This window comes from Marmota monax, unplaced genomic scaffold (genome assembly GCF_021218885.2).
Source record: "Marmota monax isolate L192 unplaced genomic scaffold, Marmota_monax_Labrador192_F-V1.1 WCK01_AAM20220418_F8-fsc00212, whole genome shotgun sequence".
Lineage (NCBI taxonomy): Eukaryota > Metazoa > Chordata > Mammalia > Rodentia > Sciuridae > Marmota > Marmota monax.
Window position 1 is genome coordinate 183,906 of NW_026692413.1, and position 24,080 is coordinate 207,985.

The following is a 24,080-nucleotide window of genomic DNA, read 5'->3' on the forward strand; positions in this document are numbered from 1 at the left end:
CCATATATTTTCATCCATTCATCTGTTGACAGGGACCTAGATTAGTTCTATAACTTTGTTTTTGTGAATTGCACTGCAATTGATATGGCTGTATCCCTATTAAATTCTGATTTTAGATCTTTTGAATATATACTGAGGAGTGACATAGTTGGATCATATAGTGGGTCCAGTCCTAGTTTTTTTTTTCTTTTTTTGAGAAATTTCCATACTGTTTTCCAGAGTGACTGTACTAATTTGCAGATCCACCAACAATGCATGGAACCTTTTTCCCATATCCTTGCCAACGGAAATAAAACGAAGAATCAATAAGTAGGGCGGCATCAAATGAAAAATCTTCTACACAGCAAAAGAAACAATTAATTAATAGCATGAAGATAGATTAAAGAATGAGGGAAGATCTTTGCCACCTGCACTTCAAGTAGGACATTAATATCCAGAATATATAAACTCAAAAAACTTAATAAAAAAAACCCCAAATAACACATTAATAAATGGACAAAAAAACCTAAACAGACACTTCATAAAGAAGAAATACAAATGGCCAGTAAATACAAGAAAAAAAAAACTTTCAACATTTCTAGAAATCAAGGAAATGCAAATCAAAACTACATTTAAATTTCATCTCATTCTAGTCAGAATGGCAATTATAAAGAATACAAATATTTTCTTTTTTATGTCCTTAAGTATCTATCTTTATTCAGATTTCTCTCTTTACATTTTTTGAATATTATAACTTTTTTGTCTTACTTTTCCAATTTACTTCTCTCAAATAATTTGTATTTTTATCATCTTTTAGCTTTTATAATTTTTGCTCCCACCATTCCTGTTGCTTTTGTTAGTGTTGTGGATATCGTTTTTGGCACCTGGTATTTATTTTACTGCTATATGTTGTTCACTGCTGGTTTTTGTTGTTTCTGTTGTCAGTTTCCTCTTTTATACTTTTGTAGGTACACTATATTTTCACATAATGGAGGATTTGTTACATATTCATATCTGCACACAATATTGCAGTATAATTTGGCCAGTGTCATTCCCCAGTATTTTCCCATTATCTCCTGTCAGCCAACTATTGTCAATTTCTGACCTCATCATTCCTGTTGAGGTTTTAGCATTGTAGATGTTATTCTTTTTTAAAAAAATATTCTTTTTTAGTTGTCTTTGGACACAATACCTCCATATTTTTATTTGGTGCTGAGGATCAAACCCAGGGCCTCCTCACATGTGCCAGGCGAGCACTCTACTGATGAGTCATGACCCCAGCCCCCTGTTGATGTTATTCTTGACACTAGGTTTTTACTTTAATGTTGTACCTGGTTTACTGCTGTTTGTTGGTGTTGTTGTTTTTACTTCCCCCTTTATTCAAGGTACTAGAATTATAACATGACATTTTGAGTTATGGGGGTAAATTCTCTGCCACAGATCTACACTCCCAGCCCCAGTAAGAGATAACATACCTTGCTACACACACAATATAACCTTGCAAAAACATTGGCAAATCCTTTAACAACAAGAATAGTGAAGATTAAAACACCAAAATAATTACCAGGACCCAGGTAGACATGAATGGGGAACATGAAGACCAACTCCTGGACATCTGCTCCTACAGTAACAGCAGAGAGAAATAATATAGACTGAGGATACCATACCTATAAAGATTGTCAACCTAGGGCTCTCCCATACAAATTCAGAAGATAAATTGTTGACAGACTAGAAGAGTAATCACAAAGAATGTACCCTATATACTCTGTTATTCACAATTTTCTGATCCACTAGAAGGACTCTACTCATGCAAGACCTTAGTTGAATCCTTAGGCTCCAGCAGAGTACATACTGTGCCAACGTTAAGTAATCAGCATGATAGAAGCAGCAGGGAAACTATACTATAAAATCCATGTGGAATTATATTAAACAATATATACGAATTTGATACATTGTACAGAAAATGTTGTACCCTAAAAAGACATTCACATAAAAGTGTGAGAAAAATCCAAATCAACAGATGTACAAATCTCAGCATAGAAGTGTAAGAGATATGAAAAACAAGTACTTGCTAAGATTCAGAGTTCACCAGCTACTGACTTCAAAAATATTGAAACATATTAAATGTGAGGTAAAGAATGACTATATTATACATCCATAAATAACAAGAAAACATAGAAAAATAACTGAATAAATTAAGGAGGACAGTATAGAATGTGAATAAAATATTCAATAAAGAGATAGAGATATTTAAAAAGAGTCATATAGAAAAATAACCACATTGAAATGAAAAGTTTATTAAGTCAAATTAAAAAAAATGTGGAAATACAAACCAATGGACTAGATCAAGTGGAAGACAGAATTTTGGGGACTTGAAAACAAGATTGAAAATCTAGAAAATTCAGAGAGTAATAAAGGAAAAAAAAATAAGAAAAATAGGAACAGCATATATAAGATCCCTAAAACAAAATTAAGAAGACTAATCTAAGATTTATGTGTCTTTAAAAGGAGTAGGGATAAATGACAATGACAGAAAACCTATTTGATAAAATAATAGCCAAAAAAAAAAAAAATCTTGTGCATGAGATCAATACTCAAGTATTAGAGGAATTTACAGCCCCAAATAGACATAACCAGAAAAGAACCTCTCCAGGATATAGTATACATAAAATGCCAAAAGTTCAAAATAAAAAAAGATTATTAAAAAATCAAAAACTGCAAGAGAGACACTACAAGTCACTTATAAAAGTTAACTGTATCAGAATAAGATCAGATTTCTTAGCATAAAGGTATAAAATGATACTTTCTAGCATTAAAAGAGAATAAATGTCAACATATATTGTTATATCCAACAAAATTATCTTCCATAATAAATGAAAAAATAAAGGCCTTTCAAGATAAAATAAAGGAATTCATAAACATTAAGTCAGGATTGAAGAAGATACTTAAAGGAATACTGTACAGAGAAGAGGAAAGTGAAGACAACCATGAGAGCAAGGGAAAGAACAAATATCAATAGAAGAGGACATATGCAAATGTGGAATCGGAAGGAATAATATATTAGAAATACAACAGTATGGCAGGCATTAGTACATACATTTCAATAATAACCCAGAATATAAATGGTCTTAAAATTTTGATTAAAATACATACTCATGGATTCGGATAAAAAAGAAGACTCAACTTTTTCTTGCCTGAAAGAAACATATCTTTTTGGCAAAAAAAAAAAAAAAAAAAAATCCAGAGACTGAAAGTGAAAGGTTAGAAAATAATGTTTCATGAAAATGGATTCTGAAAGTAAGAAGTAGCCACTCTTATTTATGACAAAGCAAACTTCCAAACAAAATTAGAACAGACAAAGAAGGTTGTGGTTACATATTGGTAAGGAAACAAACCATCAAGAAAATATAAAAATTGTAAATAGATATGTACTGAATGTTGGTGCACCAAATTTTCTGAAACAAACACAAGGTGATATAAAGGAACAGATAAGCTCCAATACAATAGTAGTGGGTGACTTCAACATCCCAATTAGCTGGGCATGGTGGTGCATGCTACCAGTGGCTCAGGAGGCAGGAGGATCTTGAATTTAAAGCCAGCCTCAGTAACAGTGAGGTGCTAAGCAACTCAGTGAGACCCTGACTCTAAATAAAATACAAAATAGGGCTGGGGATGTGACTCAGTGGCCTAGTGCCCCACAGTTCAATCCTGAGTAACCCCCCCCAAAAAATCCCAATTATAGAAATAAGTCATCCAAACAAAAAAAATAAAAAATAATCAGACTTAATTTATACCATAGAAAAAATGTACTCAACAATCACATACATTATTTTCAAGATGGCAGAATAGAGAAGACCACTTTTCTGGCTGCTTCATAGCATAAAACCAATAAACCAGACAGCTTCTCAGTATGTGGGTGAACAAATAAAGGGGGGAGGTCCTTACTAGAATTTAATACCAGAAACTCAAAGAAGATCAGAGACTCTGAAGGTTGGATATGATAAAATAAGTAAAAAAAAAAAATAGAATATACTCTAATACCTGGAGACAACATAATACACTATTGAGTGACCACTGTATAGCAGAAGAAATCAGGAATGAAATAAAAAAAAATACTTAGTGGTAAATGAGAATAGTGACAAAATTTATCAAAATCTCTGGGATACTATAAAGGCAGTTCTAAGAGGAAAGTTCATTGCATTGAGCTCATTCATTAAAGAATAGAAAGTCTCTAAATGAATAACCTAGAATTACTTCTCAAAGCCTTGGAAAAAAGAAGAAAAAGTCAATAACAAAAGTAGTAGATGACTGGGAATAATTAAAATCAGAGGTGAAATCAATGAAATTTAAAAAAATAAGTGAAACAAAAAGTTTGTCCTTCAAAAATAAATAAAATTGACAAACTCAGCCAAGATAATGAAGAGAGAGAGAAAACTCAAATTACTAAAATTCATGCTGAGAAAATTATGAGGAAATATTATGACAGACACTTCTTAAATATAGACAATAATCAGAAACTATTTTGAACACTTATACATCAATAAAATACAAAATCAAGAAGACATCTACAAATTTCTAGAGAAATATAGCCAATCCAAGTTGAATCAGGAGGACATAGAAAATTTAAGCAGATTGATTTCAAGCAATGAAATTAAGACCCCTTCAAAAGCCTGCCAACAAAGAGAAGCCCAACAGCAGACAAATTCTCAGCTGGGTTCTACGAGACCTTCAAAGAAGAAATAACACCAATCTTCCTCAAATTATTTCATGAAATAGAAAAAGATGCAACCCTGTCAAACTCACCCTATGAAGCCAAAACTAGATGCATTAAGGAAAGAAAACTTCAGACCAATATTCCTGATGAACGTAGCAGCAAAGATTCTTAATTAAATACTGGCAAATCTCACTGAAAAGCATATTAAAAAGATAGTGTACCATGATCAAGTGGGTTTCATTCAAGGGATGTAAGGTTGATTCAACATATATAATTATTAAACATTATTCACCACATCAATAGACTTAAAGATAAGAATCACATGATTATCTCAATAGATGCAGAAAAAGCATTCAACAAAATCCAGCATCCATTCATGTTCAAGACACTACAAAAACAAGAGATAGTAAGAATATATCTCAACATTGTAAAACACAAGGTAAACATCATTCTAAATGGAGAAAAATTGAAAGCATTCTCTCTAAAAACTGAAAAAAAACAGGGATGCTCTATTTCACTGATTCTATTAAACATAATCCTTGGAACCTGTGCCAGAGCAATTAGGCAAAATAAAGAAATTAGAAACATAAAATAGGAAAAGAAGATCTCAAACTATTCTTATTTGATGATGACAGGGTTCTATATTTAAAAGACCAAATAAACTCCACCAGAAAACATGTAGAACTCATAAATGTATTCAGCAAAGCAGCAGGATATAAAATTAACACCCGTAAATCAATTGTGTTCACATATACCAATGATGAATCAAGTGAAAGAGAAATTAGGAAAACTATCCAATTCACAATAACCTCAAAAAAGTAAAATACTGTGAATCAATCTAAAAAAAGTGATGAAAGACCTCTATAATTAAAACTACAGAACTCTAAAGAAAGAAATTGAAGACCTTAGAATATCGAAAGATCTCCCATGTTCTTGGATAGAATTAATACTGTCAAAATGGCCATACTACCAAAATCGCTACTCAGATTCAATACAATTCTTGTTAAAATCCCAATGATGTTCTTCACAGAAATAGAAAAGGCAGTCATGAAATTTATTTGAAAAAAACAAGAGGTCCAGAATAGCCTGTAGAGAGCAAACTTGCTCCACCACCAAATTCCAATTTAAATGGAATCATACTCTCCAGATGATTCAAGACCAATCTTGTTTGAGAATCATTGACCTAAATGTGACAGCAGAGGAAGCAGAGGTGAGTAAATCTCAGAGGACACTGAGAATGCAAGAAACTCCCTCCCTGTTTGGGGGCATTTTTTTTTTTCATTTGTGTAAAAGTTATCAGTAGTACTACATAATCTTTTATTTCACTTACAGCTTAACTCTGCATGAGAGTGGTCCAAGGTATTCTGGTCTTATTCACTTAGCTCTTTATAGAGAACCAGTATTGGGTTATCTATATGTTCCAAAGCATTCAGCACTTTCTAGAATTAGACTTGTCTAAGCATCATTTTTTGTCCACTACAGAGTCATAACAGAGCCAATGGAAATTTACTGTTTATAAACAAGGAAATTATATGATCAAAAACCTACCTTGACCAGAAAGTGTTCACTACTGCCCAGCTTTCCAATCTTCTGTAGTCTGATAATTTTTCTTTCCTTGTTTTAAAATGTGTGCACTTAATTTTTGTTATATGTCATTTATATTAGTTTATTCTGTGTTTCTTTAAAAATTACCTGAGACTGGGTAATCTATAAGTAAAGAGGTTTATATGGATCATGATCCTATTGGCTGGAAGGTTCAAACAGTAAGGCAACAGCAACTTGGGGAGGGACCATTGCTATATCACAACATGGTGAAAAAACAGAAAGGGAATTAACCCTGCAGAATAAACACAAGGAATTGCTACTCCCAAATGCACGGAATTGTTACTAAGTATCCTGTGGGCAGCTCCTTTCCCACCTTTTGGTAACATAGACAAGATAAGAGGAGGACAGGGCATAATACGAAAGAAAACATAAAATCTATAAAGGGGCAAGATACCACTACTCCCATGAATACCAGATATTGTGCCCACTGGTGAAATTTTTCTGTTCTATCCTTTAAATAAAACTTCTTTTCTACTCTTGCCTTTGTGTTTCTCAGGTGTTTAATCTTCAACACCTGGGGAATAAGGAACCAATCCTGATTTTCAAGACCAGTATCATAGGGACCAATTTTCCAGCACATGAACTTCTGAGGGATATTCTCAAACTATATCCAAATATAAGACCCTTGAAATTTTACTACATACGCTTACTTAAAATGTTTTTTTAAAAATCTTAACCAGCTTCTCAAACAATAAATGAACTTTAAAACACTTTTACTCCAATAGCATTCTTTCTAAATTATTGTTTTTCTGTCATTTGGAAACCCCATAAAAGTCGACGTTATTCTTAACTTTACAAATTACTTATTTATATCCATCTAAATATTACCAGATTCCTAATTCTCTTTACCTATTGTGTCACTAATATTTCTTCTGGAATTACTTTATTTTGACATGGGTATATCCTTTGTAAGTTCCTTTAGAAATGGTCTATTAGGGTAAATTATTAAGAGTTCTTTATTTCACATTTGTCCTCAACAATCATTTTTTGACTACTTATTTCTAGGTTGAAAATTATTTTCTCATAGAACTTCAAATATATGAATTGGGATTGTGGTTAAGTGGTACAGCATTCACCTGGTATGTGTGAGGCCTGGATTCAATCACCAAAGAAATACAATTTCAAATTATGTATTCATAAACTTTTCATCTGCCTTCCATTGTTACTTTAATATGTAGGCTGTCAGTTTATCATTGCATGTGATCTACTTTTCCATTCTAATTTCTCTTCAGAGTTTCTTGCCAGGTGTAAGCCCAGTGACTTTGGAAGCTGAGGCAGGAAGATCAAAAGTTCAAGGCCAGCTTCAGCAATATAATGTGATCCTATCTCAAAATAAAAAAAAAAATAATAAGGACTGTAGCTCAGTGTAGAGTGCTCCTGGTTTCAATCTCCAGTATCATGAAAACTGTTTCTCTTTGTTTTGAGAATGTTAACAAATGACTAGACAATGTATGCTTTTTTTTCTCTCTTTCTTATTGTGTTGAGAATTGAACCAGAGCCTCATGCATGCTGAGCACATGCTGTCTCATTGAGCTATATCCCCAAGCCCTGGACATGCCTTTCTAGTTTGCTAATATTTTATTTAAGTCCATCTAATTCATTTAGCACATACATTAATTTTTGCAAATAATAACTTTTTCAATGTTATTAATTTCATTTGATTTTATATATACATATATATAACATGTATTTTTATTTAATGATTTTTAGAGTTCATTTTACATTTCATAAAGCATTTGTACATTTTTTCATAATCTGTATCTGATCATTCTAATAACTGAAGGAATTGGAGTCTAAATTTCTACTTTGTTTTTATCTGTTAACAATCACTCATAATGGTTTTGTCCCTATGAATTTGGTGACCTTCTATTGTGAGCCCACATTCTATTCATCTTTATCTGTGATAGTGTTTAAATTGAAGATGGCTTTCTCTAGAGATCTGTACTTGCCTCTGGGTGGGGGACTAATTTAGTTCCTCTTTTGGGTGATACATTTTTAAGATTTGTTCAGCACACTTTTTGTTATATCTGTATTTACTTAATTTTATGTAGTGCTGAGGATTGAACCCAATGTTGCACATATGCTAGGCAAGTGTTCTACCACTGAGCTGTAACCACAGCCTCTGGGGTGATACTTTTTTAATGTCCCAAGTTTTAATTTCAGTCCTTTTGCTGGATACTGACCCAAAGTTAGTATCCTTATCTATTTCAGTGATGGTAATAACAGTCATCATATGTAAATCATATTTCTGCTTGCTTGTTGCTAGCTGCACAGTTTCAGCTTTATTATTTTGGGGTTATGGGCCAGCAAGGAGGACACCTTAAATTTTTCTCATACTTTCTAAGCTCAACAATACATTCAATGTATGTTTTATTCAGGACATAATTGATCTATTATGAAGAAGCCCCTCAAGATTATTTCTAGTTCCCCACACTGATAGAAGTTCTCTTCTCACTCTAGCTTTAATTTACAGGAATCTGGATTTCTGCTCTCACTTTTTATCTGAAATCTCTAATACCAAGATCACCCAAGAATTTCATAATGCTAAATCTAAAAGACTTCTGTCCTTGTTCATATTGACCTTCCAACCATACTAGAGTATCTCATAGTTTCCTTGATAAATTCTTTTTCACTTTTTAAAATTTATTTATTTATTTATTTATTCTAATTGGGTATATATGACAGCAGAATACATTTTGATTCATTGTACACAATTGCAACACACCTTTTCCTTTCTCTGGTTGTATACAATGTAGCGTCATGTTCAGCCATACATGGTAAGTTCTTTTTATATCATTTATCCCTTAAATGTTAATCTTTCTTGGGATTTAAATCTTAACTCTTTCCTTTTAAACTCACATAATTTATATTATGCATAAGATCCTTTTTTTGTGTTTTTAGCTACCATCTATATACATATGGCCACCAACACAGTGTCATCATCTCAGATAATATCTATCCAACTGCCTATTCTACTTGAATATTCCATAGTTACCTCATATTGAATATGTTTAAAACATAAATATCATCTTGATTTCTGTGCTCTCTATCCAAGTTGCACAGGCCAGAAACCAGATCATTATTCATAATACTTCCTTCTCCCAAATATTTCACATTCAAAAAAACACTGAGTCAGACTTTTCTACATCTCTTGATACATTTACTTTTCTCCACCCTCAATGACATTGTTTAGTACTGAAAAGTCACTTAGTGTTGCTTAAATATTTAAAAATTTAGATCTGAAAATTAACTTAATGGATCTTCTACTAATGAATATCATTTTGAATGATAAAAAGATGAAAATGTATACCTTAAGAAGGGGGGGGGAGAAAAGAAGAGGGGGCATCTAGCCCTTGTTTCTGCGGTTCAATCTATTTCTGCTGCTGCCATCTAGTGTTATGTCTGAACTTTTTGCTTGCTTTTTAGCATTAATGTGCATCTTTCTATATCTCTAAATGCCACTACATGAAGGGATATGGATATTCTAATTTCCCTGTCCAATGTTCTTTCTAATTCACCATATTTAGTATCAAATAGGACACAATCATTACAACTGTAGTTCCCATTTGTTTTGGTCCTTGTATTTGACTTAAGTATTTACATACTTTAGCATCCCAAATACTTCCTTATAGCAGTATTTGATTATGCACTGACTAAAAATTTTATAAAGCAAATAATCATAGAACATCAGAGTTGGAAAGTATTTTCAGTCCTAGAAGATTCCCAGGAAGTGATTTGTGAGTAGGGGTAAGGGTAATTGGAATTCTTCACTATCAAGCCCTGCACCTCCCATTCTTTCCTCACCATATAGACACATACCTCTTTATCTAGAACACTATTTTATGGCTTTTATTTATTCTCCTTGGGTCCTATATAAGTTATTTTTTCTGTATCAAGTTTATCCCAAGTAAAGATTCTACTCCTTAAAAATTGAGACTCTAACACCATTCATATTAAAAATGCTGGAAAAGCAAGGATTGAAGGAATTTACCTTAACATCATAAAGGCCATTTCCAACATACCCAAAGCCAACACAATACTAAATGGATAAAAATTAAAAGCATTCCCTTTAAAATCAGGAACAAGACAAGACTATCTCCTCTCACTACTCCTCTTTAATACAGTCCTCAAAACATTAGCCAATCAGGTAAGAAAATGAAATCAATTGGATACAAATAGGAAATGAAGAAATCAAACTATCTCTGTTTGCCAACAATATGATCCTATATATAGAAGACAAAAAAACTCCCCCAGAAGACTTCTAGAGATTATAAATGAGTTTAGCAAAGTGGCAGGATACAAGATCAATACCCATGAATCAATAGTGTTCCTATACTTGAAAAGTGATCCATCAGAGGGAAAAATCAGAAAAACCATCCCATTCACAATAACCTCAAAAAAATTAAATACTTTGTAACTAATCTAACTAAGGACATAAAAGATCTCTACAAAGAAAATTATGGAATATTGAAGAAAGAAATTGACAAAGACCTTAGAAGATGGGAAGACACCCCATGTTTTTGGATAGACAGAATCAATATGAAATATGAAGAGTCCTTGGAAAACTGAGAATGGAACCACCATTTGACCAGCTATCCCACTCCTCAATCTATACCCAAAGGACTTAAAAACAGAATACTATAGGGACACAGCCACATCAATGTTTATAGCAGTACAATTCACAATAGCTAAACTGTGGAAGCAACCTAGATGCCCTTCAGTAGATAAATGGATAAAGAAACTGTGGTACATATACACAATGGAATATTACTCAGCATTAAAAGAGAATAAAATTATGGCATTTGCAGGTAAATGGATGGAGTCAGAGAATATCATGCTAAGCAAAATAAGCCAATCTCAAAAAAACAGGAGCTGAATGTTTTCTGTGATCAATGGGTGCTAATCTCATGGGGGCAGGTGGGAAGAGTTGAGGAACTTTGGTTGGGGCAAAGGGGAGGAGGAGGGAGCAAAGGGGAAGGAAAGATGGTGGAATGAGACGGACATGGTTACCCTAGGTACATGTATGATTGCACAAATGGTGTGATGTTACTTCATGCACAACCAAAGAAGTAAAAAATTCTGCTCCATTTGTGTGCAATGAATCAAAGAGCTTTCTACTGTCTTGTATAACTGATTAAAACTAATAAATAAATTTTTTAAAAAGAAGGGCATGGCAGAGGAAAGCAGCTTAGGTCAGGGCAACAAGGAAGCAGAAAGAGAGTTCTGCTCACCAGAAACAAAACAGAAACCTCAAAGTCACACCCCTAATGACCTACCCACTCCAGCCACATTCTATCTGCCTGCAATTATTGTCCAGTCAATCCATATCAGTGATTAGTTTACATCTCTCATAAACTAATATTTCACCTCTGAAATTTCTAGCATTGTCTCACACATGAGCTTTAGAGGGATACCACATATCCAAATCATAAGAATGTTGCAGTAGGAGAACAGAATTGGACTTAAATTTTTTGCAAACAGTTTTTCTGGGCATGCTGATGTACGATTATAATCCCAGTGACTCAGGAGGATTAAGCAGGAGGATCACAAGTTTGAGGCCAACCTTAGCAATTTAGTAAGTCCTTGATCAAGTTATCAAAATCCTGTCTCAAAATATAAAATTAAAAAGCTGGGGGATGTAGCTTAGTGGTAAAGCTCCCTTGGATCAATCTCAAGTATCAAAAAATAAGTAAAAATATAATGGGCTGAGAATGTAGCTCAATGTTTGTTCTTCGGACCATTTCCAAAGGTTACAAGTGGTTGTAAAAACTACTTTCCTCCAGTTTCACTGAGAAGTGAGTCATCAGAACTCCTTATACTGTCATACTATTAGTCTTTTCAATTACTTTTTTTAACACTTCCTAAGATGTTCAGTTTTCCCTTATTAAAACTGAAGCCTTCAAAGGCAGATCATGGGATACTTTCCTTCAAATAAGCAATTTTTACCAGTAGGATAGAGGACTTCTCAAGATTCTAAAAAAATTGAGACTTCGATAAAAATGTTTTGGAGATTAGGAAGATAGATAAGATATAGTTCAGAACTGTGAGTCCCTTTTAATGTTCAACTTCAGTCTTGCACAGTTAAAGACAAGTGAAACTAAGGGAAAATAAGCGACTTGGTCAGAGCCACTCAGTAAATTTCTGACACAGCTATGACTAAAACTAGTCCAGTGGGTGGTAGTATATATAACATTTAAGCACACAGGCTTTGGAAATAGATCCATTTGTTATCAGTGGGACCTTTGCATTTCTGCGCCTGTTTCTTCATCTGCAAAATGGAGTTAACATCAATAATGTTCCTAATAGGTTTGAAACCTCAGGAAACATTATTACTAATATAATTCTGACATTGAATTGCCACCATCACCACTAATAATCCCTCTGTGAACTCCCTACCTCCATCCACCCCCCCCCCCAAAAGAACAGAAATCTCACAGGCTTTCACATTTGTTTCCACAGTAGTGGAACCAAAGTTTCTGTTTGGAGCATTTATACCCAAACACAGAACACTCAAATTTTTTATTCCTTATTAACCCTTCAAACCCCATTACCTTCTCTTTTCTAGTTGAGATGAATTTTAAAAGATCCCAAGTATCTTTCTTCATGACCTTTCTTAGGCCTCACCAAAATCATGGTACTTAACTGTAGGTCAGGCTACTACCATCTAAAGACCAAACATACAACACCAAGTCACTGAATAGTGTCTAACTATAGAAAAAAATTTCTGATATAGATTTCTAGTTTATATTTTCCTAATGTAATCAGGGAGCCATGCTTTCTCTGCTCTATTTTGAAGACTAAAATAAACCAGAACTAACCAGAAACCAGACAGTAAGCCCTAAGAAAATTTGTACACCTTTCTATCTCCTTTTTGATTTTTTACCAAAATAACTCAATAATCTGTCTTCTGGAAAGCAATACTTCTCTTCCTCATATAAGGTTCAGAATAAGTAGAAAGTGTTTAGAAGAAAAAGTGGCATTATGAAATATGAATGAGATCAATGTAAATGTCATGAACCAAGTTCAAGTTCAGCACACCTAATGGCTTTTAAAATCCATTGCAAAACCTTGAGAATAAACAGTGAATGTTTTGACTTTAATTACTTGATTTTTTTCCCATAATAATATACCAAGGGTTCGAGTTAACTGTAGTGTATCTATAAGCCTATTCAAAGCCTTACCAATCACCACCATGTCCCAATCTTAAATAAGAAAAAAAAAGCCATTAAAATTATTCGATAGGATTGAATATGAAAATTGAGATAGTAAATGTCTTTTTTGGATCTTGGATCAAAAAATAAATGAGTGCAAAGATGGAGTGAAATTAGATAATGAGCAAAATTCAGAAGTAGTTCAAAGAACATATGTTTCCACATATACACAATCCCAAGGAGTAGGGTTCTCTGGTGCACACCTGTAATCCTAGCTACTTGGGAGGCTTATGTAGGGGGATTGCAAGCCTAAGGCCAGGCTAGCCAATTTAGTGAGACCCTATCTCAAATAAAACAATTATTCAGCCATAAAGAAAACAAACTATATATTTTCAGGAAAATGGATGAAAATCAAAACATTATGTTAAGCAATATAAGTCAAAATCAAGGGGTTGTATGTTTCCTCTCATATGTGGAAGTTAGAAGAGGAAAAAAGAAGACAGGTACAGGGATCTCATGAAAATCAAAGAGAGATCAGTAGAGTACACGAACAAGGAGGAAGAAGAAAAGGGAGAGGGGAAATGGAAATGATATTGGCCAAAATTATATTACAAAATTGTGTGCATGTACAAATATGTAACAATTCCCATCATTATGTACAATTATAATGCACCAAAAATATATGGGAGAGGCTGGGGTTGTAGCTCAGTGGTAGAGCTCTTGCCTAGCATGTGTGAGACACTGGGTTCATCCTCAGCCCCGCATATAAATAAAATAGTTCTATCAGCAACTCAAATATATATATATTTTTAAATATGGAAAAAGGATTGAGAATGTAGCTTAGAGGTATAGTGCTTACATTATATGCATATGGCCCAGGGTTCTATCCCCAGCACCAGAGGCAGGGATGGAGGTTGGGAAATGATCCCACAAGTCTGGAGGGATGATGCATGTCTATTATCCTATCTAGAAACTGGGATAGGAGGATCCAAAATTCTAGGCCAGCCTGATCAACTTAAGACACTGTCTCAAAAAATAGAAAGGTATGCTGGGGTTGTAGCTCAGTGGTATAGAGTGTTTGCCTAGCATGTATGAGACACTGCATTCAATCCTTAGCACTACATAAAAAAATAAAGAAAGAAAACAAAGGTATTGTGTCCATCTATAACTAATTTTTTTTTTAAAATGTAAAAATGGCTGGGAATGTGGCTTAGTGGTAGAATACCTGTCTTTCATGCAGGAACCCTTGGGTTCAATTATCAGTACAAAACAACAAACAAAAACAAAACTGTAAGTTAAACCCAGAGATGAAGTCAGGAACTTCGGCGTATTCACTGAGAAGTGTATTTGAAACATATTTTCTCTCAGATGAAAAATGATGTTCTAGGTTTTTCCCTTGAAATGGAGCATAGTATGAACAGAATTAACTGATCCACTTTGTATCACACACTGTAAAGCATACTTGTGTTGTTTATCAGCAGAATTATTCCTCACTATAACAGTAAATTCTCTATACTTTTCTTGGATGTTTACTCTTGTGCAAGCATGTGTTAAAACACACTTTTAAGAGGGTGATTACTTTTTCTACTTTCAACCTAGAATCTTTAAAACTATAGTCTCTACCATCTCCCACTAGTAAGTAACATGAAGACTCATACCACAAAGTCATCTTATATTAAATTATTTAAGCAAGAAACAAAGGGAAGTATGATTTTTAGGATGCACATGCAGGACTTACCAGTCTGTTTCATAGAAATTGGAAAAGAGGAAAATAGAACCAAATACCTATTAATAGGTATAAAAGCTAAGACTAAAAACCTGAAGGAATCGAGACTATTCTATTTAATGACCATATAGAATTAGGAAAATTATTTGATATTACTGAAACTCATTTTTTCAATCTGAACATAGGAGTAGACTAATAATGGTAGTGTCATTCTGGTAACTGAAACTATGATTGAGATATGAACTTTGTGAACTGCCCACCTCTTTAGATGATTACAGTTATTGGCAAATAGAAAGTACTCAGTAAATGTTGAATAAAGAACACACAAATGAGTATGGGAAGAAACACTCTAGTCTTCTTTTAACCATTTCTTATCACTAATATAGAACTTAGACTATAATCTGATGTAAAAATCTTCAATGAAGGAGATCACCATACAAATCAAGAAAAAGAATTCAACTCATTTCAGACTTTTGATGATTTCTACTTTTATAATTATAGTCAAAGTAATAAAAGATTAGTATTTTTAGTGTGGAAAACTTGTGGTAATTTAACAGTCTTAAATTTGTGAAGCAATTGGAAAGCAAAAACATACCTACCATAAGTTTGAACTATTGTTTTGTCTTAGTAACTACTTTTCTTTACCATGAGAACTATAAACCACATTTAAAATACAAATGGCCAACCTCCAAAATGGAAAGAATTTGGTAATTTAGTGACTATGGGAATGTCAGGGGCATATTTTCTGATCTACAGGGCTAGACTAGAAACGATATATATTTTTATACATGAGATTGGCTTAATTTATAAATTAAAATTTAACCTAAGGAAAGAATTCAGAACTAACTACTTCATTATTAATATTTTAGATGAACAATACCCAAGGGTAAGAAAACATTCCCCTAAAAATCAGCCATTATGCAATCTGGGATGGAAGTTTCATTTTAACATGATATTCTAAGCTTTTATAAAAGGCTAAAAGGAAAAAGAAACACTGTAAGATAGTTTTACTACCTTAAATTATTTCACAGATTAGACAAAATTGCTAATATAAATAAACCTGCTACTATACAACTTTTAATTAGAATTGCAATAAGATAAAAGTCAACCACAAAACAGTCCCAAGAACAAATAAACCTCACCAACTAATATGAATAACCTAAATTAAGCAATTTGACATGTTTTTATTTCTTAATATATTTACTACAAAGCTTATCAAATTAAAAAAAAACGTAAGGACACTGAGAAGACAAGTTAGCAGTTCAAAATTTACAAATGAATAAAGGATAAGAAAGTTTTAAAAGTTTCCAATATCAAATTAAATATTAATCTGTTAATAATCATTGCTTAAATATCTATTAGATATTTGTAATCTGAAGGTGAGAAGCAAGTTTATTAAAGTAATTGCCAGAGCTGGCAAAGGAAAAGCTATTAGAGTTACAAAGAAGTGCAAGAAAAAGAAACATTTTTCTCCAAAACTTCAGGAAAAAAATTAACAGCATAAAAACTTCATTTTACTTAATATTATATTTGGTCTATCAGCATTATGCAGCATTAAAAATAACTGAGAAAGAAAATTAAGTATATGGGCTTAAAATATACCTTAAAGTCTCATTTTAAAAAATCAAATAGCAGGCTTAATATATTAGCATCAATTTATTTCATGCATGTTTGGAATGTATTTTTTAAATAGATGCAAATAATTGAGTGAAAGGGAAAAGAGCACTTTTTTCTTGAACTTCTCAACTAGGAAAAAATGGATCTTCTGAATACTGCTTTTGTCATAAAAATACCTTTAACTTTTCTACTTAAAAAATCTAAAGGGTACGAAAACATGAAAGCCTGTGAACAAAGAGTTTTTAATGTAAATTATACATCTTAAAAGAGGGGCTACCTTTAGCCAACCAAGCAACTAAATAAACAAAATACCAATTTATTCCCACCTTAATCTCTAAATATTGTGAAAAATCTGGCTAGTGTGATAGCCATTGGATCTGATACCATAAGATAAAGGTGATAATTTTATAAATACCTTATTTATTGAATCTAAGCACACAATAGAATAGGATAAAAGATACAGTCCAGTCTTTAGGCAGCTTATCTTGAACCTGGTATAATTCTTGACTTTGGGAGAAACAGTGTTCATAATGTATAAATTCAGACTTTGGATGAATGTTCCTGTTAGGGCACTCAGATCCTGAGCATGTCTCACCTGACTTCTGTTCCTACTGCACTTACATGTAATTAAAGCACCATTTGCAATATAGTTAAGCTTTGTAGGAAATTTGACCATAAAAAATGCCAGGGATTCATAGCTCAACTGTTAAAATTTATAAACATATAAACCATAAATATGTTAGAAATCTATTCACTTCAAAAAGTTCTATTAAACAAAATTGACTAGAGATTTGCAGGCTGTTACTTAAGGCACCAGGCAGCCCACATTTAAAGTGTATCACATATATTACCTTAAAGTCACCAAAAGTATATTTGCTATGATTAAGGGAAAAATCTTTTCTTGTATAGAAATCCCCCCAGTTTTTTAGATAAAAAAACATAATAATAAAATATTCTATGACAAAGAAACAAGAAAGGAAAGACTGAAGAGTTACATGTTATAATCTCTAAAGCAGGATAATAGAAAGGTAACTCCATATTTCTTTCTTCTTGTTAATTTATCTCTGGTACATGAGTTAAGGCATAAAGCAGCAAGAGTGCAATTGATTCCAAACAACTTGGAATTTTATTGTAAACATCCCATAAAGAATGGCAACAAATTAATCGATTTTTGTCTTTGAAGGTAATTGCTTAATAATGACTGACAACTGCCAAACAAAACATCTTTTATAAACCAAGCCAGTTTAGTTTACCTTGTTTTCTTTAAACTAAATTTTAGTTTAATGGACATTTTGCCCATATACAATATCACATTGACTATTAACTGAATGATTTTCCATCTTTAAATTTATGGATACTAAGAACAAACAAAGTACAGTTTTGTTAATACTGTGTAAAGGATTACAAAAGACAAGAATGATAAGTTACAGGACAAAGAAATAAATTACTGATTGCCATCACCACAGTATTATTTAAAGAATTAACATTTGTAGTACTGCCTAATATGTATTTGGTGACATACGTAAAAACACATTTCCCAACTGGGTTTCTAAATAATTTGTATATGATTTTAAGCCAATTAACAATGGCAATTTCTATATGTTATCAATAATTTTAGCTTTCTAGAAAATACTTATCATGCTTCTCTATGTCAAAGTATCAAATAATAGATTCAGTTAAAGATGGTAAAATAACAAATGGGCATACACATAAAAAAAAACCCACCTTATTTCTAAACTGCAAGGCCGTTCTACTGTACTTCTCCCATCAATCAAAAAATTTCCAGTCTTGCTGGAATATGCTAATTTAGGTGCAGTCTTTATTGCAGATAAGTAAGTGTGGATAAAAGCAATCAGGAGAGGAAAGACAAAAAAGGAAATAATTAAGGATAAGGCTATATAGGAAATAAATATCAAGAAACCTGAGTGCTATTAATATTCCACAAAATACAGCACCATGAAAAAAATTTAACTTTATATTGGATTACCAAAACTTGGTAAATTTGATAATCAAAACTTGGTAAAGAAATTGCTAAAATATAAAAAACATGAAAATATTTTCACATCGATTTTCAAAACAGGCCTTAAATCTCAGAATATTCTATTTTTAGTAAAGCGTTAGCCTCATGTACCACAAAAATGTTGGGGATGGGGCTAGAATTTTTAAAAATATGGACTTTAAACAGCAAAAGTCCCAACTCTTCACCCAGAACTATTCATTTTTTAACTCAAAAGGTTATACTTATTTAAGACTGGACATCATAGTATACTAAATATTACACATTAATTCTCCTTTTTGTGAATGAGAGTATTCCAAATTTGAAGACAAGTACCAGTTGGCAAATGTGCATAAAATGATTCCAAAGATGTAAAAGTGAATAATTGTTTATCATTTCCACAATCATACAAATTTTGAAAAATGCTCAAAAAGTGTTATCAAAAAGTTAGAAGTGGCATTCACATCTTTCTCTTTCACTCTATTATTGTCTGATGACAATCTACAGAATTAAAACAAAAGTAACAAAAGTTAAGTCACTCAAAATTTCTTCAAAATACTGGAAGGCTGAGTTAGATATCCAAGCACACAGTTGTGCAGAATTTATTTATGAATTTTAATCAGTTTCTTTGCCTCTAGGTTAAACAAAGTGCTGTATGGTATAATTTTAGAACAAGCTTGATCTCTGGGGAGGGAAAGAAAAATAAAACAAAAGAGCAAATAAAATGAAAAGAACAGAGGGGATGCAAGTACATGACAAAACCTGTGTTGATAATCTAGAAAGCATAATGGAATAGATATCAAGCAATAAATGCTCAGGCTAAGAGACACAGAGGCAAAGAACTGATAGACAATGTCCTCCATCATAAAATGTTCTCTATTTTTTAATGTCTGAGATAAGGTATATCAAATTGGGGAAAAAACCCTACAACATACAAGCATACACACACACACACATATACAAAAACAAATTTAGTCATTAGGCTAGAAGGTTAGTTAATGTTTTGGAGAACATCCTATTGCTGGATGAGATAAAACATAGCAAGCCATAGAAGAAACATATGATTCAGTTTTTATAAATATATACACATGCTAAGCTCTTAATGCTGGGAATTTAAAAATTGTTATCGTTCATGAGAAATATTATAGCTTACTGTCTATTCATAGCTAGCATAGGATTAGGTTTATACATGTGTATGTTTTCATGGACCTAACTGTAACAGTGATTTTTCTTAGCAAATTCTTAGTTCATTTCCTACTTGCTTTGCTATGTCTAAACCCAGATCTTATTTAGATTTAAAGGGCCCCTAGAAATTAAAAATAATAAAATTATCAATGTGGTACAAATTATGACACATTCACAAGAGGTGATATTACAAAAAAGCAAAGTATAAATGGGGAGAAAAGTCCAGATAAAAAAGTAAAAATAATATCTCCCAAACTTTTATTTTTACACTTATCAAAATAATTTGCATGCAAACAGAAAATTATCTGTTTTTTATAATAAATGATAACTATACTCACCTAACATACCCTGGTGACTAACTCTTTAAATCCTAATAACTGAAATTAACATTACAGCAAAAATGCTGTTCACTAGTATTTTCACAGTATTTCACTACATATAAAATAAGCTTAAAAATGTTTTCAGCCTTATTATTCTAATTACCTAAACCTAGAAAATCTTGACATTTGGGGAATAAATGTGGCATTTTTATTATTCAAAATAAATTATAAATAAAGCTCCAGATAGCTAAGATCACACAAATGGCAATTCTTCTACATTTCAAGAGGTCAGCTCTTCATAGAAGAATGTCAACAACAACAAAAAATTCACACTAAAATGATACACATGATACACATTTGGGTATATCCAGGAATTTAAGCAACTATGTTATTTTGATAAGGGTAGGCCAAAGTATTATTGATTCCAGGAAAACACAGGCACAGTTGAGTCAAAATGCCCAAGAGATGAATAACTGAAGTAGTACATTAAGAAAAAATCAAACGTAGAGTTTCAAATAGGAACATTTTGAATCTATACTATGGTTTAAAATGGCAGCTGAGTTATAACCAGAGTAGTTTTGGTTTAGTGGAAAAAAAGGCTACAACAAAAAATATCAGCTTGGTCTATTGTCTAGTAACAGAAGTTAGTGCCATTAACAATTCACAACAATACTTTCTTAAAGCCCAAACATCATTTCTACTGCAAGTGAAAATTGCTTAAAGATGTTAGTCCAAGAATAATTCCCACCCCCAACCCTACCAAAAAAGCAAAGTTATGTGTGTACTCCTTCCTCTGTACTTAAGGATTTTCAGATGCATGAAATGATTGAAATCATGAGACAAACATATGAGCTTAAGAAATATCCTAGGATAGAAAGCTAGGTATACATTAAGAAGTCTGTTTTATCACACATTTTGATTTAAATGCAACAAGTTTGCTGTTACAAAAACAAAGATCAATATTATCCCTCTCACTTCAAAATTTAAGTATCTAACAAATTAGCAACTCTGCATTCTCAAATTTGAGGAGTAAAATTGATCTTGGGACTCAAGCTCACTTATGGAACCATGTGCACTCTACTGCTGTAAACAAGACCATAAGGGTTTTAATGATTTTTTTCCATCTATAAAATAATGTTTCAAAATATCAGTGTGCAGTGCAATGAGGTTCATTTCTGAAAAAACTAGACCAGAAGAACCCTTTGGAATGACAAGATCAGAATCTACTGATTCAAAGTATTAGCTAGCCCTAACATTCCAACTCAAACTAGGTGCTTTGTTACATTTTAAGTTTCAAATGAAAATCAGTAATGCACAGCTGTTAAATAGAAAGTGGTAGCAGAGATATATAAGCAGTAGCCCAAGTCTATTTATACAAATGTGTTCTAAGAAAGCCTAAGGTAAAGCATACGATACTTACGAAAGTTTGTTAATTACAACTATTCATTTGAGAGCCAATATAATAATTGACAACCTCTCAGCTTATGAGTGTTCATTCCTACCAAGCTTGTTCTACTTCTCCTTAGTCATGAGTAACAGCATCTATTTTCCTTAATGTTTCCAGTAGTTGTAGTTTATAGAGGTAGCTGAGCTACTATTCAAAGAAGTTATTCTTTGTGGATGAGGATCTTTGAAATGTTTAAGTTATTCTTTAAGCTACACAAATTCTATTAATGCAATAAAATATAATAGGAAAAAGAAAATGGATGCAAGAAAATTTTGCATTTGGCACCTTGTCTAGATTGATACCTCAAGTATTCTCTTTTAATAAAGTTAATGCACACATCAGGACACACCAAAGATTTGCTACATATTTACAAGGCACCAACCCTTTCTCACCATTAATGTGAATTAAGCAAATCAATGAAAAGCATATCAAGATTCCCCCCACCCCCAAAAAACTGTAGTATAAATATATACTTCAGTTCACTACAATTAATGAAAGTTTGGCCTGGGAAGAGTAAAATAATCCAGATCGTTCTTACAATATAGAAACTGTAAACATTTAATAGCTGCCTTTAGGATTGGTGTATTGTGCAAAAGTTATTATTACTGGGTATAGGAATCAAAATGGCAAAAACAAACTATATAAAACTCTGTAAGAAGGTGCTATACTTCTGTGATACAAAAGCAAAAGAGGGATAATTCCATTGAGATAAAAATGTCATGCTACTCTTAAGAAGCAGAATGCTCCTTTAATGTAGTAAATCTGTAGTGTGCCTATGTGGTGTGTGTATATGGGGTGTATGTGTGTGTGTGTGTGTTTGCGTGTATGTGTATATGTGTGTGTCTGTCTATGTGTGTGTGGGCAGAATTTCTTTTAATTTAAGGCCTAATGAGTAAGGCTTGTTTGAACAAATGAAGTGTGGAGATCAAAAGTCTTGAAACAAATATATACTGGCATAATGGAAAAGCACCAATGTGAAAGGAAGCAGAAGTCCCCACACAACTTGCTTTGTAGATTTCCTGGTAAATTCCCTGCAGTAGAAGGCCATTGAATTTTTAAAATTATTCTAAATTTATTAACTGTTAATAATTCCATCCCATGAGATGGCTAACCCTGGCTTTTTCTGTCATTTTACGTACTCTGCCTGATCTGGATGTACCAAGATTCAGAGGATCCTCAGTGGACACAAAATTGTCATTATCAGAATCATCATTGTATAAAACAGTCCTCCTGCCTTGGTTTCTTGTTTTGATTCGAGGCAGTCTACTGAAACGTCCCGAAAACATGGTATCAAACTCATCATCCGCAATACGTGCTCGCTTGGCTCTAGTGGCTCCTCTAGAGGCACCTCTTCCTCCTCTCCCTCTTCCTCTTCCCCTAGTGCCACCACCCCCTCTGCCTCGACCCCCTCGTCCCCTGCCTCCTCTTCCCCTGCCTCCTCTACTCCATCTACCCCATCTTCCCCATCTTCCTCTTCCTCCTGTGCCTCTCATCTTCCAGTTTCTTTTTCCATTGGCATGTTGTTTTCTGAGTTTTCTTTTAGGTCTAGTTTGTATGAATTTGCTATAGTCATGATCTCCATCTACGTAATCTTGATCTGTTCTGGAAGTTGATTCAGAGTCAGAATCAGAACCACAGGTACTTTCTGAACTTAAACTGGATCCTAACTCTCCACTCTCTGAGGAGGATAGATGTGATTTCTCTTTTGTTTCTTTTTTGTCTTTCTCTTCTCCTCCCATGCTTTCATCTTCTTCTGATGCACTAAGTAGTTTTCTCTTGATTCCTGTTCGGGACTCTCTGCCATCACCATTTGTAAGAGGTCCATCAAGGGAGTGATCTAAATCAAAATGATTTTTGAAAGTTAAGCTTTGACATTGATAAGATGATTACTTAAGACTCAAAAGTAAAATAAACAGACTATCAAAATATTTACTGACTGAAGATAGTTGTGGCAAAATCATGGAAGGTGGTAAAATAAGAACTTAAATTTGTTTGAAATGGAAGATAGTGAAATTTTGATTTTTGTCTGACTGCTTTTTCGGGGTGGGTATTAGAATATGGAGATAGACTGAAGGGTGGTGATATACCTAGGCAGAAATTTTAATAGGCTGACCTTTAGGACTAATTATGTGAGAACATGTATGAGAAGAGTTTCATTAATTTGTTCAACTATGTGCCACAGACACTGCTTGGATCTTGAATTATGGTAATGAATGAGACAAAGTCCTTATTCTTGTAATTTATGTTTTACTGGGGACAGGTTAACAGATAATGACGTAAATGAATAAGTAGTACAATTTCAATTAGTGATATATGCTATAAAAAAGGAAAGAGTTTAAT

At 32.9% G+C, this 24,080-nt stretch overlaps 1 protein-coding gene across 1 annotated transcript in view; it reads right to left on the reverse strand.

Annotated features, from left to right (window-relative positions):
- Nucleotides 1–17,899: 17,899 nt before the first annotated feature.
- Brwd3 (bromodomain and WD repeat domain containing 3) overlaps nt 17,900–24,080 on the reverse strand; it is a 156,810-nt gene continuing 150,629 nt past the window's right edge. The window contains exon 41 of the mRNA XM_046442605.2: nt 17,900–23,577. Within this exon, the coding sequence (XP_046298561.1) occupies nt 22,823–23,577 (755 nt within the window). The 3' untranslated portion in view covers nt 17,900–22,822. The remainder of the gene's footprint in view (nt 23,578–24,080) is intronic.